At 41.2% G+C, this 15535-nt stretch overlaps 1 protein-coding gene across 4 annotated transcripts in view; it reads right to left on the bottom strand.

Moving 5' to 3' along the window:
* Positions 1 to 15535, bottom strand: part of LOC108431405 (cadherin-20) — a 68909-nt gene that overhangs the window by 13999 nt on the left and 39375 nt on the right. For 2 of the 4 annotated variants that reach the window (XM_037543909.1, XM_037543908.1), the window contains 5 exons: positions 14999 to 15176; positions 5663 to 5960; positions 3482 to 3776; positions 3182 to 3301; positions 1888 to 2055 (listed from right to left, as the gene is read on the bottom strand). In XM_037543909.1, coding sequence (XP_037399806.1) covers positions 1888 to 2055; positions 3182 to 3301; positions 3482 to 3776; positions 5663 to 5866 — 787 coding nt within the window. In that variant the 5' untranslated portion in view covers positions 5867 to 5960; positions 14999 to 15176. Of the gene's footprint in view, positions 1 to 1887; positions 2056 to 3181; positions 3302 to 3481; positions 3777 to 5662; positions 5961 to 14998; positions 15195 to 15535 lie in introns of those variants that run through there. The other 2 variants (XM_017704519.2, XM_017704520.2) reach the window with 2 other exon arrangements.

Here is a 15535-nt window from a genome sequence, read left to right as displayed (position 1 = left end):
TTGGTCAGGGAGGTGACCAAGAACCCAATGATCACTCTGTCAGAGCTCCAGCGTTCCTCCGTGGAGAGAGGAGAACCTTGCAGAAGGACAACCATCTCTGCAGCAATCCACCAATCAGGCCTGTATGGCAGAGTGGCCAGGCGAAAGCCACTCCTTAGTAAAAGGCACAAGGCAGCCCGTCTGGAATTTGCAAAAAGGCACCTGAAGGACTCTCAGACCATGAGAAACAAAATTCTCTGGTCTGATGAGACAAAGATTGAACTCTTTGGTGTGAATGCCAGGCGTCATGTTTGGAGGAAACCAGGCACTGCTCATCACGAGGCCAATACCATCCCTACAGTCAAGCATGGTGGTGGCAGCATCATGCTATGGGGATGTTTCTCAGCAGCAGGAACTGGCAGACTAGTCAGGATAGAGGGAAAGATGAATGCCGCAATGTACAGAGACATCCTGGATAAAAACCTGCTCCAGAGCGCTCTTGACCTCAGACTGGGGCGACGGTTCATTTTTCAGCAGGACAACGATCCGAAGCACACAGCCAAGATCTCAAAGCAGTGGCTTCAGGACCACTCTGTGAATGTCCTGGAGTGGCCCAGCCAGAGCCCAGACTTGAATCCGATTGAACATCTCTGGAGAGATCTGAAAATGGCTGTGCACAGACGTCTCCCATCCAACCTGATGGAGCTTCAGAGGTACTGCAAAGAAGAATGGGCAAAACTGCCTAAAGATAGGTGTGCCAAGCTTGTGGCATCATATTCAAAAAGACTTGAGGCTGTAGTTGCTGCCAAAGGTGGTTCTACAAAGTATTAAGCAAAGGCTGTGAATACTTATGTAAATATGATTTCTTTGTTTTTTAATTTTAATAAATTTTCAAAACTCTCGAGAAAACGTTTTTCACATGGTCACAATGGGGTATTTTGTGTAGAATTTAGAGGAAAAAGATTAATTTAATTCAATTTGGAATAAGGCTGTAACAAAACAAAATGTGGAAAAAGTGAAGCGCTGTGAATACTTTCCGGATGCACTGTATATATATATATATATATATATATATATATATATATATATATATATATATATATATATATATATATATATATATATATATATATATATATATATATATCTCACAAGATGTTTACAGTTGTAAACTTTGAGCGCCTCTACTTAAATTACATGTTGTTTTATTATTGAAGTGAGAGAAAACACATATTTGGAAAAATATGAAATGTACCACAGCCTTTGCTCCAGCCACATTCAGTCTTTTCTTTCGCTACCTCCAAAATATGTTAAATTCAGCAAATAAACATTAATTGTGCATTAAAATGTGCGGACGTGCTCACGACTGTATAATCAGTATCCAGTACCCTTTGTTGTATCAGGTGTTCATCATATCAAACCAGTGAAGGAAAAGAATACAGGCACCTATGGAGAATGCGGTTACGTAGAAATGCTCGTTTATCATTGCTTATCAGGAATCAACACATTGGCTGCACTTGGGTTAAAAACATAACAGTGCTGAAACTGAACACCTCTGCCTCATAATCAGCCTTTACAGCTGCTACACTCTTCCTCCGATAGAGGGAGCCAGATCCCTTGAAGTAAACTGGTGACCCAGAGAGTGAGACTTGTTTTCAGGCTGAGAATTACATGACGCAGACCTTCCACCTCAAACTCCAACTGTATTTCTCCTGCTACACACAAAACCCCCTTTCCCTGTTTAAAATGAACTGAATATTCACTCGTTTTCATTCTCACATGTAAAGTCATATGAAACAAGTAGGATGTTGCTGAGGGCCCCCAGATATTCAGAAGGGGTCCTGCTTGAAGAATGTAAATACTAACGAGTAAGGTCACCTATATTGTTATGGTCAGTAATGATCTTACTTTGGGTGAATTTGGGCGGGTTGTCGTTGACGTCGCTGAGCGTGATATTGACTGTTGTTGTTCCCGCCAGACCGCCCAGCTGACCCTCCATATCTTTAGCCTGAATAACCAGCTGATACTGCTCTCTGACCTCGCGGTCCATTTCAGCCAGAGAGACCCGAACATCACCTACAGAGAGGCACAGACAGACAGACCGACTAAGAAAAGTAACTTCAGAGGAGAAGAAAAAGTTCTTAAAATGATATTTTAGCCAGAAAATGTACCAATTCTTCCCCTTACCCCCAAAATATACAGAAAGGTCTGTAAATATTTGGGTGTAGAGAAAGTTATTGTTATTTTAGCTATTTAGGTTATTTTATGTACCACAGCATGTTGGAGTTGAAATTATGAGGCCAAAACACAGATTTCCAACTTTATTTGGGGGGTATTAACATCTAAATTGGGTGAACGGTGTAGGAATTACAATTCCTATTTTCATACATGGCCAAAACCCATTTTAAGTGCCTCAAAAACTGCAAAAACAGTGCAAAAACTAACAATCGTACATTAAATTATTGTTTTAACACTTGGTTGCAAATCATTTGAACTCAATAGTTGCCTGAAAAACATAGACATCAACAGACACTGGGTTTCTTATATAGTGATGCTCTGATAGGCCTTTACTGCAGCTGTCTTCAGTTGCGGCTTGTTTTTTGGGGCGTTAGTCTACAGTTTTGCCTTCAGTAAGTTTTGCCTTCATACATGCTTAAGTGGACTGAGGTCAGATGATTTTCTTGGCCATTGCAGAACATTCTACATCTTTGTCTTTAAAAAGTCTTGGGTTGCTTTGGCAGTATGGTTTGGATCAGCAGAATGATTCCAAATAGTCTTCATAGATGAGGTGGTATGCTTTGGATCATGAGCCGTTTCTTTCTTTGTCTGTTCTCTTCTCTTCCCATTATTCTGGCACCAGTTAACAGCTAACAAGTAACTGAAGCTTATCCCACCAATCAGCAACCATGCTCAGTTGCTTATGTGGCTATGTAGCTTTTTTGACATACTGTCATCTATAAACATGGTCAAAGTTACATCACATTGCCGAACACCTGTTGTTGACGGTTGTCCATACTTTTGACCATTTTTTGTTCAAATATGTCTTGGCTGGTCAACTGGATTTGGCATTAAGGGGGAAACTGTTAAATGCTTGTTCTTTTGGCTTTCACCTTTTTTTTTAAAAACGAGCATTTCTAAATTGAAATTTGTATTCAGTTGGTTTACGTACAAGAGGCATCTGTGTCTGTATGATTTGACGTACCTGTTTTTGGGTCCACAGAGAAGTATGGCTGTCCCTCCAGAATGCTATAGACCACCCGTGCACTGTTACCGTACGACGGGTCATCGGCATCTACCGCTGTCACCCGGATCACGTAAGTGCCTGTGGCGAGACAGTGAGAAAGAGAGAGAGAGAGAACATGTAAATAATAGTGATATAATAATAATACATTGTAAAATTAATAATGCATTTCATTTTAATAGTGTTATCATGTTATAATTAATAATATTCTGTTAAACATCAATAATCGGCCCAAATATGTAATGTGCACGGATACCGTACCAACTGGAGACATCTCCGGAATGGTTGCCCTGTATGGTCCATCCAGGAATTTTGGCTCATTATCATTGATGTCCTGAATCTTCACGATAAACTCTGACTCAGGCTCTAGGGGGCGCCCCGTCTCCCGGTTTCTGGCCTGCGCCCGGAGCACATACTGGGCCTTCACCTCGCGGTCCAGCCGCCGGATGGCGTGGATATCACCTGTGCTGTCATCCAGAGTGAACGTAGTACCAGCACCTTCACCCGACAATATATACTTGATGGAACCATCACCTTTATCCATGTCTGAGTGAAGCTGAGACAGAGGTTGAGAAAGGTAAGAAAAGAAAGAGGCTTCAGTCTTGATGACTGGACAGCCTTGCACTGCACGTTTTAGTGCTTTCCCTGCTTCCAACACACCTGATCCAACTAATCAACTCATTAGCAGCCTCTTACTGAGCTGAAGTGGGTGTGTAAGGATGTGGGTGTTCACTGTAGAAGATGTGTTAACTTCGCTGAGTCTATATCTTGCCATCTTTATGTTTTAGTAATGTCTGTCATGCATTCGTGCAGTGGAAATACAGTCTAGCTGTAAATGCAGTAAAAGCTGAATATTATACATCGCAAGTGACTCTCACACCACTAACTTTAAAACCAACCGTGTTGAATTAACCCACATAAGCTTCACTCATGCACTCTGCAGGTGGGATTCTCTCTGTGTAGTTCATTTAACACTTCTCTACTTCATGGAAAGTTCATAACTCCGGATGTATTATTATATCCATATTAATATCTTCTGATGCCCCTGGTTCATTAAAACTATGCTGCCCCTAGGAACTCTGAACCCTTTTGTAATCACACACACACACACACACACACACACTGCATTCCTACTGATCTAATCACTGAATAGGTACGAGGCCGGAACGCACAAGAATTGCACCATTCAACTTTTACACCTTTGGTGATTTCTTTTCTAGCACCTATGTTAATTATAGTTAATCCCCCTTTCCCGTGGTAAGATGACCGCAAAGCACGGTCTCAAGTGGCTTTATGAAACGAACAATTTTTCAATAAATTAGCTCAGCTATTATTGATAATTATCTACATAAACAGTTATTCTGCCAAGAAATGTAGCTCCTTTAGAGTAAGCCATCACGGACTGGGGAACGAGCACAAGAATGTTCACCCACCCGTTAATATATATTGCAATCATTTCGCGAACGTTTTAACTAATAACTTATTTAACTAATAATTTAATATAATTTTGAACGTGTAAGTAGTTTGATTCTTAAGGGTAAATTCTTGAAACATCTATTGGAAAATTGGTCAGTCAGAAGCCATTTTTCTCTGTGATATCTAGGTAGGTTCAGATCGATGTTCCTATTGCTTAGGACTTCAGGAGCTGAAGAGAAGGCCTAACCATCAGCATAGTTACGATGCGACAGAGAAATCAAAGGTTTTGATTTGCAATAGGTGGGACTAATTTTGTGCATAAAAACGTCACTCTAGGCCTTTCAGAGGTTCTAGGTACATCCCTGACTCAATATGAGTGGCAGCCTGATCAACATGTTGTTAGAAATGGAAAACCCTGGCGGCTGCTCTATACCAGCCTCTCTATTAAATTGCTACAAGGTTAACTATGTTTATATGTATGTTACATGAAATGACTTTTCCCAAGCTTCAAAGGTGTGTTTTTAACTTATATGTTCATGCACTCGCCGTTAGCTTAGCACCAGAAACTACTAGAATCCTATAGCAGAAAATAGCATTAATGTAGAGGTGTTTCTTTTTTAGGTTTTGACCAAGTTTTGGCATTCATGGCTCAAATTGAAGGCCTAGTTCTACTAGTTCCAGTTCACCACTGCATTTTTTAAATGGCATCAGCTAACCAACTCCCTATAAACTGTTTCTGATTGAAAAAGTATGAGTTGAAATAAGTTATGATGTGACTATGAAAGTAATTTCAGCTGAGTTAACAGACGATAAGCATTACTTTGCTTATCTTTAAGACTTTTTATTGGCTACTTTTCTCTCTGTAAATGCCAAGCCACTTTCTGTGGATCTGGTTTAGGATTAATACTGTAGAATAACAGAGAGATTCCCAGTCATGTACTACATTTTGATTCTGAGTTGTGTCTACATGCTGCGTTTTGTCCGCCATATGTGCCCACTATACTATATACTATGGCTCTTCCTTACCTTTCCAATGTAAAGAGGTTTCTGTTCTGTGTACTCCTCAAGAACAAAGAACTGGTTCCAAACCCATCCTCTCTTCACTCTGCTCAGAGATTTCACTCTCAGATCCTTCTCCCCTTTATCTCCCAGCAGGCCCTCGATCAGGGTTAATAACATCAACAGCGTGATAATCATGAAGTTCCTTCTGCTCAGAAACATGTTTGCCATGGCAGTGAAGAAATCAGTCAGTTATGTTGGTCAGTTTGGATGCGAAGTCCAGAGAAATCCTCAATTGCAACTGTCCCTGATTTCAGGGGTCTCCCTGTAAAAGCAGACAAATGTTATATTGTAATATATTGCTCTCTGTTTTTATAATGAAACTCAGTAGAGGATGCTACCTACCATGAACATATTCAACCATATTTATGAAGAAACAGAAATGGAAATGCAGAAATTCTTGGAAATCTTACTTTTTTCCTAAATTCACTGCTTCCACTCAGAAAAAAAGGCAGAAAGTGACAAGAAAAAAAAAAAAAAGCTGATCAAGCACATGCTTGATGTTAGAAACGTGCTTTAGTTTTGTTCTTAAGCTAAAAGGCTAAAAAGTAACTATTTTAATAGACAACACTGTCGTACAGTGTTAGAAACCACATAACCCAGATTCCAGAACCCAGTTCTGGGCTGATTCTGGCTTGCCTGCTCAACTACCGGGCAGCTGTTATGCATGCAGGCCAGAATGGGGTCAGAACCTGGACAACTTCATACAGTTTTGCCTCATGTCTGTATTTGTGGACCAATTCTGGCATTAATGTCACAGACCAACAGTGTAGTTGGGCCAGATTTGGGCCATGTTCATTAGTTCTACTTACTTCACAGTGTGTGGGCCAGATCTGGGCCAAGGATCCAGCCGTATTCAGGGCCAGAACAAACACAGGAATGTGGCCAAAAAGTGGTCCAGGGATGTGGCCCAACAGTGATTCATTGATGTGGCCCACAAGTGGTCCAGACAAAGATTGATGGTCCTAATCTAAATGCTGAAATGACTTGCAGGTCTCGAGTCCAAATCGAGTTGCGAGTCAGTCAGCAAGTCAGAAAAATGTGAGTCAACATGCAACAGCTCCATCTAACATAGTTGGCTTCATCCAGTCATTGTATTTCATTCAACCAGCAAAGACAGACACAGCAGGCCTCATCACTTTTGACCTGTAGTCACTTTTACTCTCTTTTTTTTTTCATTAAATCAGACAGATGGCATCTGTCCATTTTGAATTTAATAGACAGACAGAAGTCGTTTTTTTTGTGGAAAGAATGTTGTGCGTGTGGGACTGGGGTGGGGGGTTTGAGGGTGTGGGAGACCACCAATGAGCTGTTGAGGGAGACTGAGTGAAACAGAAATAGCAGAAAAAAAAGAGCCTCCTGACTCCATTATTCTGTGTGAGGGGGTGTGTGTTGTATAGTCTCACACTCCATCACACTCTTAACCCTCAGTTCATCTTCACTAAAGACACACAGGAGCCGGTCAAGAGCACAGGAGTCGGAGGGGGGGTGGGATGGGGGGTCTTTGGTTCTTTTTTTTTGTCCAGCTTTAGTGGGCTCCAGATTGGGGCCCTGGGTCTCTTTTTTAAGGTCTCAAAGGGGAATTCTCCTTAAACGACGAAGTCATTCAGAGTGGGTTAATATGAAATGCTCTATTCTAGGCAAACTTACTGAGTCAGAATCGTTCACAGTGGTGGTGATAGGAACCAGACATCTGAAATGTTTAATGCCTCTGACAGCTCTCTCACCAAAAGCGAATACGTGAAGTGTTTACGAATACGCTGCTTCATGTCTGAGACACTGTCTTTCTAATAGTTTTGACATAAGATTTTGGCTTAAAATTGATCTTTTAAAAGCCAGTCAGGGTGAAGAGGTGGTTACAATGTGTTAAAAGGCAAAAAACTAAAAAAGTGATTTCAGAGCCACTCGGTTCTCCCTGATGGAAACGGTTTACCTTCAGTGTTTTGTGCTTCTGATCATTTTAATAGACGTCAGCGTCACTAATTAATGACGTTCTATTAAAAGAATGGTTTACCAAGAGAGATGCTGGAGGACTTTCACCTGAAATGAGTTCATGAAGCCAGTCTGGTTATAAAAATGATAACAGGACATCAGAGCCAGAATTACTCTTTTAGTACTTTTACTTTATACTTAAGTACATTTGAAGGCAAATACTTTAGTACTTTTACTCAAGTGGAGGTCTAAAGGGAGGAACTTCTACTTTTACTGGAGTAAATATTTTACCTTGGGGGTCTCTACTTTAACTCAAGTACATGATTTGTGGACTTCGTCCACCTCTGCTGATCAGTGAGTTAATCATTTAGTGAGACGGTGTAGGCATGGTAGTGCAATGCTGATTGGTGGGGTATGAACTTCCATTAGCCTCATAGCTCCAGTGCAAAAATAAGGAGCTAACTTTATACACGAAACGAGTCTCGGCTGTTTGAGTATAATGTATAATTCCGGGCTGAACTATCGCTTTAAGTTTCCCATGGGCCTCTTTGGAAATCCAGCATGCTCCCTTCCTCCCTGACCTCCTTTCACTCTTTCACCAAACACGCTGCCATTATGAAGTCAAATGAGCTTCTTCTGACCATGAAGGGTCAAACCTCAAGCCACTTGCATTCACCAGCGTTTTGTCACAGCTAATAAGCTGACATGCTATATTGTTGTGGGGGGCTAAGCATTCCACGTCTTTTGGAGCCTAATCTTATAGCTTTTTCTTTTCTTTTCTGTCTGTAAGAGCAGCTGGTACTTGTGGATCACCACACAGAGAGGGAGAGAGAGCGAGAGAGAGAGAGAGAAAGTGGGGGATGATGGATTGGAAGGACAGAGAGACCACATGAGAGAGATTTACCTCATGGAGGACAAGAGTCCATTCTTATCACAAGGTCAGTGGGAATTAGAAAGGAAATGAGTTGAGGAAAAGTACATTTTTCACAGTCGAGACGAAAAGTTTTCCCTTCAGACGTCTTGTATTGAGTACATCAGTGTGTAGTTGGCTACTGCAGACACACTCTGAGTAGTGTAGAGTATCTCTGAGTACTACACCATGAATTTGAAGTACTACACCATGAATTTGAGTACTACACTGTGTAGTTTAGTACTACAGCATGTATTTCAGTATTACATTTAGTGATGTTACGTCTGCACACAATCCGGGTTCTTTTCAACGGCTCTTCAGTAAGAACGAGGGGAGCCGAGTCGTACTTGCGAGCCGTTCTCTCACAGGAGAAAGATGTTGTCACGTTAGGTCCCTAATAGGCAGAATTGGTTGCTGTTTAAACGCGGCACTCAAAGTTGGCCCTTCTGGCTACTTGTTTTGTTGTTGTGTCAATGCAAAAATGTTAAATATTAGGTGTAGCAAGAATTGCATTCAAGACAACTTTATATACCACTTTATATTGAAATTACATAATTATTCATGTTCATATTATATGGTAATTATAACTTTATATTCAGGGCAACTTTAAATTTACTGACGAAGCAGGGATATGGAATCCCCTTGCGCAACGTTTACAAAGCACATCATTGACATTAGGTCTGGCAAATAGGGGTCACTTCATGCGGCTAAACCTATTCCACACATGTAAAACACGTCTGAACCTGATCCAAATCTTACCCTATTCTAATATTATATCGCAGATAAACTTAACCCCAGCCCCCTAAAAAAATCTGAGCCATAAAAGCCAGCAGCATAAGAGCTGTTGTTCCTGTGACTACATTATGTGATTATGTTACATGGTATTTTCAGTACTGTACTGTGTACTACAGAGTGTATTTGAGTACTACAGAGTGTAGTTAGGTACTATTTTGTAGTTGGTAGCACAGTTTGTATTCAACAATGCTGTGTATAGTTGATTACTACAGTTTGTATTTGTATACAACAGTGCGTATTTGGGTACAACAGTATGTAGTTCAGTGATGCAGGTTGTATTTCAGTACTACAGAGTCTGTATGAGAGCTATGAATGTTGTAGAGCATATCTCAGTACTACTGTCCGCAGTGTAGGAGTACTATTGTGTGTATTTGTGTACTGCAGTGTGTTTTTTGGTGCTGCACCCTCTTGCCTGCTTTACTAAGCAAGGCTTCCTAAAGATGCAGGCTGACTGAGAATGAGATCTGCTAAACAATATGTTCCTTCAAGCTTCTTTCAGCAGCTGCAAGTACTCGCGCACACACACACACACACACACACACACACACACACACACACACACACACATACACACACACACACACAGTGCTCTGAAGGACAACACATCGTTACCTTCATTGATAAACAGAAACTGTTTTTCTATTATAAGTATTCTATTATATTCTATTATAACTATTCAGAAAATCCATTTCAACACATGAAGAAGATTCAAATACACATTCATTCACTCAAAACAAAAAGACATAAATGAATATGTTAATTATTATATGTTATTATTCTGTAAGATAAAATAATATCTATAAATAAATAAGATGTAATATATATATATATATATATATATATATTTTTTTTTTTTTTTTTTGTAATTGCAGGCTGTTCCTACAACTCCCGTTTTTTCTCACACTCCGAACTGAAAACATGACTTGTTTTCCTTGCATTGTGGGTGGTGGAAGGGCTAGCCTCTGTGTGTGGTGTTGTATAGCATTATCCCAGGCTGATTTCACACTCAGCATGACCGTATCCTCCGATCTCTGTCGCCTAAATGGAAGTTTATAGAGGGCGGGGGCTGTGGAGAGAGAGGCTCACACAGACCCACACACATCGCTGTGTGTCATGGCTAATTTGTTAACCTGAATTGATTTTGCATGGTGCCCGGTATCACCACCAGAGAGCCGCTTCATATATTTGACCTCTGTAGCGTCCCTCAGCCTTAAAGGAGGTGAGGCCCAGTTTTAGCCCAGTTTTGTTCTTACCACCTATGTAGTTGATCAGCCTACCTGCATGCCTGCATCATAACATAGCGTTATCTATGGACAAAATTCAGGCCTGAAGATGTATGCTACTACTGTTTCAAATTCCAAACAAGCTGGGACAGTAGGTGAAATGCAAATAAAAACAGGTGATTTGTAAATTCACTTTCTTCTTTATTTAAATGAAAATAGTTTAAAGACAAAATATTTAAAGTTACCATTTAAAGTTTGTAAATATACACTATTCTAAAGCCAAGGCCTGCAACACTTTCCAAAAACAAGGGCAATTTAAAACAAGAAATGTAAAATTTTCCTAAAAACATCGTATGCAAGTGATGCAATTATGATTGGGTATAAAAGGAGCATCCAGGAAAGGCCGAGTCCTTTATGAGTGAGAGTGGGTTGGAACTCACCACTTTGGCACAAAATGCATCTACATTTAAAGAATAACTTTCCTCCATTAGCATTTGCAGTGATTTTAGGTGTTTAGACCCCTGGCGTGTGTAAAATCATCCAAAGATTCAGAGAATGTGTGCTAAGGGCACAGTATTGAATGCCCCTGATGCCTCAGCCAGCACTACACGAAAAACCGACATGCTTCTGTAATGAATACTACCACATGGGCTTGGGAATACTTCAGAAAATGCTTGCCAATAAATACAGTTGATTAAGAATCTACTATGCAAAACTTCAGCTGTCAGCAGAAATGCTGCCACCTTCTCAGGGCCAAAGATCAACTGAGATGGATTTACACAGTGTGGACATATGTGCTGTGGTCTAACAAGTCCACCTTCCTAACTGTTTTTGTTGTAAATGAATTTCAAACACTAGTATGTCTACATACAGTATGTCAAAAAAAGTTTTCATGGAGTCTGGGAGTTAACGGTGATGGAAGCTTAACACTATTACTGATGCTGCCTTTGGAAGAGTTAGAAATTTAAGGAAAAGCTAACTGCATCTCTATTCTGTGACCTCCTTTTGACCTGTGTTTGTTAATAGTTAGCTAAAGGCCACACTGGGAACGGCCTTGCCTTCATGTTGTTAAAATCTGTTGTATAAGTTACCAGACAAATTTCACACTCCAGAAACCCTGAACCATCCCATCAGCACCCACATCCTTCCCTTCCTCTTTTTAGCTTTCATGAGCAGAGCGTGAAGGCAGATGAGTGAACATCGACCTGCATACGCAAGGATGGTGTGTCTCACGTTACCCAAAGCGCTCAGCCAAGACATGTTTGGAAAGGTTCAACACTGAAACCCATACCCCAACCCAAAATTGCACGCCTAAATCATTGAACTTTTGCGCCTCAAACTGTGAAGTTATTAAATAATCTTAAACAGGCGTTACTTTGTGGTTTCTGACACTGTATGACACGCTGCTATCTCTGCAAGTATGTGGCATAGGTTAAAAAGCAAGGCGAATTGTGTGGTATAAGCTTTCGTTACACGTTAGCTACATTAGCCCTCATAGCTCCAGTGCACGACTGAAGAAATAAACCTCCCCAAACATGTCTTAGCTCATCGACTTCATTTGGGATGAGAGGGAAATGGTGGCAAAGTGATTTTTCCACCAAGCTATCACTTCAAACTTTTTTTTCTCAGAGGCAAATTTGTCCACTCTGAGCACATTTTCAAATGGTCACGGTTCACCAAGCAGCTAAAATGCTAACACTCCTCTCCTTTTCTCAGCTCCCTCCTTCAGCACTCTCTCATTACTCTGTAACGTAGCGTAAAACGGTGGTTTTGTCATTTATGGGGACCTTTACTCAGCCATTCACGCTGAGCGCTGGTGCATGGCTGTGATGTCACCATGCATGAGTGTCCTCCACAAAAGTCTTATCATTATCAGCACCGCAACACTGTTTAACCTCTGGCTAATGCTAATAATTGCTAAGAGTCTGTTCTGCAGCACATTGCTGGCTAATCTACGCTGTGTTGCACTATTATTAAGTTAAGTGATACTTTTTTAATCCCACAAATGGGGACATTCCACCTCCGCATTTAACCCGTCCATGAAGTGAAACACCACATACACACTAGTGAATACACACACATTAGGGGGCAGTGAGCACACTTTCCCAGAGAGGTGGGCAGCCCTATCCACGGCGCCCGGGGAGCAATTGGGGGTGAGGTGTCTTGCTCAAGGACACCTCAGTCATGGACTGTCAGCGCTTGGGATCGAACCAGCAACCTTCCAGTCACAGGGCCAGTTCCCTAACCTCCAGCCCACGACTGCCCCCTGGCATTATATGGCATTATTGCCAAGCATGTTGAGACTAAAGCTGTGTATACATTGTGAGGGTAAATGGGTGACAGCAAACTGGAGACTACAAGCGTTTAATAAAGCAGAAACTGTGCACACATCAGCTAAATGTCCTTGGTGTGAAATAATCCAGACGTTGAATTCAGGGGAAGCATGGATGCTGAATGGCCGCAGCTGAAGTTCAGGTGTACCTGCTCAAACGGTTTGCCACCTCAGCCCTGCAAAGTTCCAGAACACCTAATCAGTGACTTGATTTCTTACTACATTTTAAGGTAGACAGATGCTAGTTTAGCCACAGAACCTAATCTTCTCAGTTAGTGTGTTGCAGTGCTGCCTAGTGCCTAAATATGTCACCAACAGTCCACCTTTCCAGCACAGTTGTCCCTACATCGAAGGAAGTCTGAACGAATCAAACCAGAAAATGTGTGGTCAGGAGAATTGTTGCTCAGTAATGTCCAGAATGAATGGGCTCCTGTTGAGCTTTTGTGCAACATCATAATTGGTAAATACTTATATTGTTAAGTGCTTTTGAACTACAATTATATACAATTATACTTAATAATGTCGACTGTATGTTCATGGCATCAATGCAAACTGCTTCACTCAGGCTAAGAGCTGATCAGCAACCAATCAGGACTGAGTAGTAGTAATGCCAACCAATCAATACTCAACAGCAGTAATGCTAACCAATCAGCACTCAACAGCAGTAATGCTAACCAATCAGCACTCAGCAGCAGTACTGCTAACCAATCAGCACTCAACAGCAGTAATGCTTACCATTCAGCACTCTGTAACAGTTATGCTAACCATTCAGCACTCAGTATGAGTAATGCTAATGACTCAGCACTCAGTAACAGTTATGCTAACGACTCAGCACTCAGTAACAGTTATGCTAACCATTCAGCACTCAGTAATGGTAATGCTAACCGTTTAGCACTCAGTAGCAGTAAAGCTTACCAAGTAGCTCTCCTCTACTTTCTACTTTCCACATTCAAAGAAAGGCGTCACAAAAATGATTAAAAGCAAGTTTAATGTAATTTTTCACTTTTAGCCGTTCAGCTTGATTAACTCTCTTTGGGCATTTTGCAATCATGTTTTTGATATAACAGGAAAACAGGAAGTGACCAGGCTCCCCTTAAACCAGCTCTGATCAAACTAATTATTTGAAACGACTTGACTGAATAAAAAAGTGCAAAGGTAAAAAAGACAATAAGAAATGTGCATATATGAAAACACTTGGATTGAAGGACATTGTGTCCAGACGCTCATTTGTTCCTGGACAGGAGCCACTCACAAACAGCAAAACTCAAACTTCAATAAAGCACACCATAGAACATTGTTGTTAAAGGTAAACCCCCAAAATTCTGCATAACTTAAAGGTTAAGATGTAAACAGTGTCATTCAGGGTGGTTTGGTGTGAACTGCTCTGCTCTGTTCCCAGTGGTGGTGAATGGAACCAGACGTTTGCCTCTGAAAGCTCCCTCACAGGTGGTTATTACATAACAAGTTGCTGCCCTGGTTCCTATCACCACCACTGTAAAGGAATCCGAGTCTGTATGTGTCTCTGCAGCCAAAACGCCCTGAAAAACTGGTGGACATCCGCTGAAAGATAACATCATAGCCCCCCCACACAGGCAGACCCACCACAGTTAGACCAGCAACACTGTCACCATGGCAACATTTACCTTTACAACTATGAGTAACTGCTATGATGGACTTTTTCCACCACCTGTCACGACCTGCGTGATTTAAAAGTCTGGCTCATGAGACCAAACAAACTGTGAAAGGACACTGTCACTCATTAAAGCGATAGTTTAGTCAGTATGACCCGGTTTGATCCAAATCCAGTCAGTCGGCCAAGACGTTTGGTCTGAAGTTTGCACTGTAGCTATGAGGCTAATGTAGCTAACAAGTAATGGAAGCTTATAGTCCACCATTTAGCATCATGCAAACTGCATACACAGTCATACATTCAAAACTTGGGTCGTCTGAAATAGAGCTGATTACGTGGTTTATGGCACTGTATGACACATAATATGATATAGCAATATTATAGAGTCAGAAGCCACATAAGCTTTTGTATATCAAATGGTCTAAACTGTCTTTTCCACCAAATTATTCCTCTAATCCATTTAGTCAATAGACTTCCTTACCTTCTCCTGCTTTTCCTTCTGTCCTTCTTTTCTGGCTGTGCTACAGGTCTCGCCTCTTACTCCACTCTTCCTGTTTCACTGCATCACTTCATTCTGAGCCACTCTCACTTCAAACTGCCCAGTCAAACGTAACCCAGTTACTGTCCTACGGTCAGCAGCAACCAATGAGAAGGGAATCCTGAGGGGGGGGTGGGGTGAGAGGAGAGGGAGAGAGATAAATGAGAAGGAGGGAGAGCGAGAAAGGAAGAGAGGAGAGAAAGAAATATAGTAGAATGAGAAATAAGAAAGAGCCAATACAGAAAGAGAGAGAGTGAGAAAAGAGAGTGAGAGTTAGAAAGGAGAGGGGGAGAGAGTGTGAGAGAAAGAGAGGGTGAGAAAAAAAGAGAGATAAAGGAGAGAGGAAGAGTGAGAAAAGAAGAGAGGAGAGAAAGAGATACAGTAGAGAGGGAAAAGAAGAAAGTGAGAAAGGAGAGAGAGAGAGCGAGAGCGTATGTGAGAGAGAGAGAGAGAGAGAGAGAGAGAGACAGAGAGAGAAAG

Source organism: Pygocentrus nattereri, chromosome 13 (genome assembly GCF_015220715.1).
Source record: "Pygocentrus nattereri isolate fPygNat1 chromosome 13, fPygNat1.pri, whole genome shotgun sequence".
Taxonomy (NCBI): Eukaryota; Metazoa; Chordata; class Actinopteri; order Characiformes; family Serrasalmidae; genus Pygocentrus; species Pygocentrus nattereri.
The sequence above is the reverse complement of the archived record's forward strand: the minus strand, read 5'-3'. Positions and strand labels throughout refer to the sequence as shown.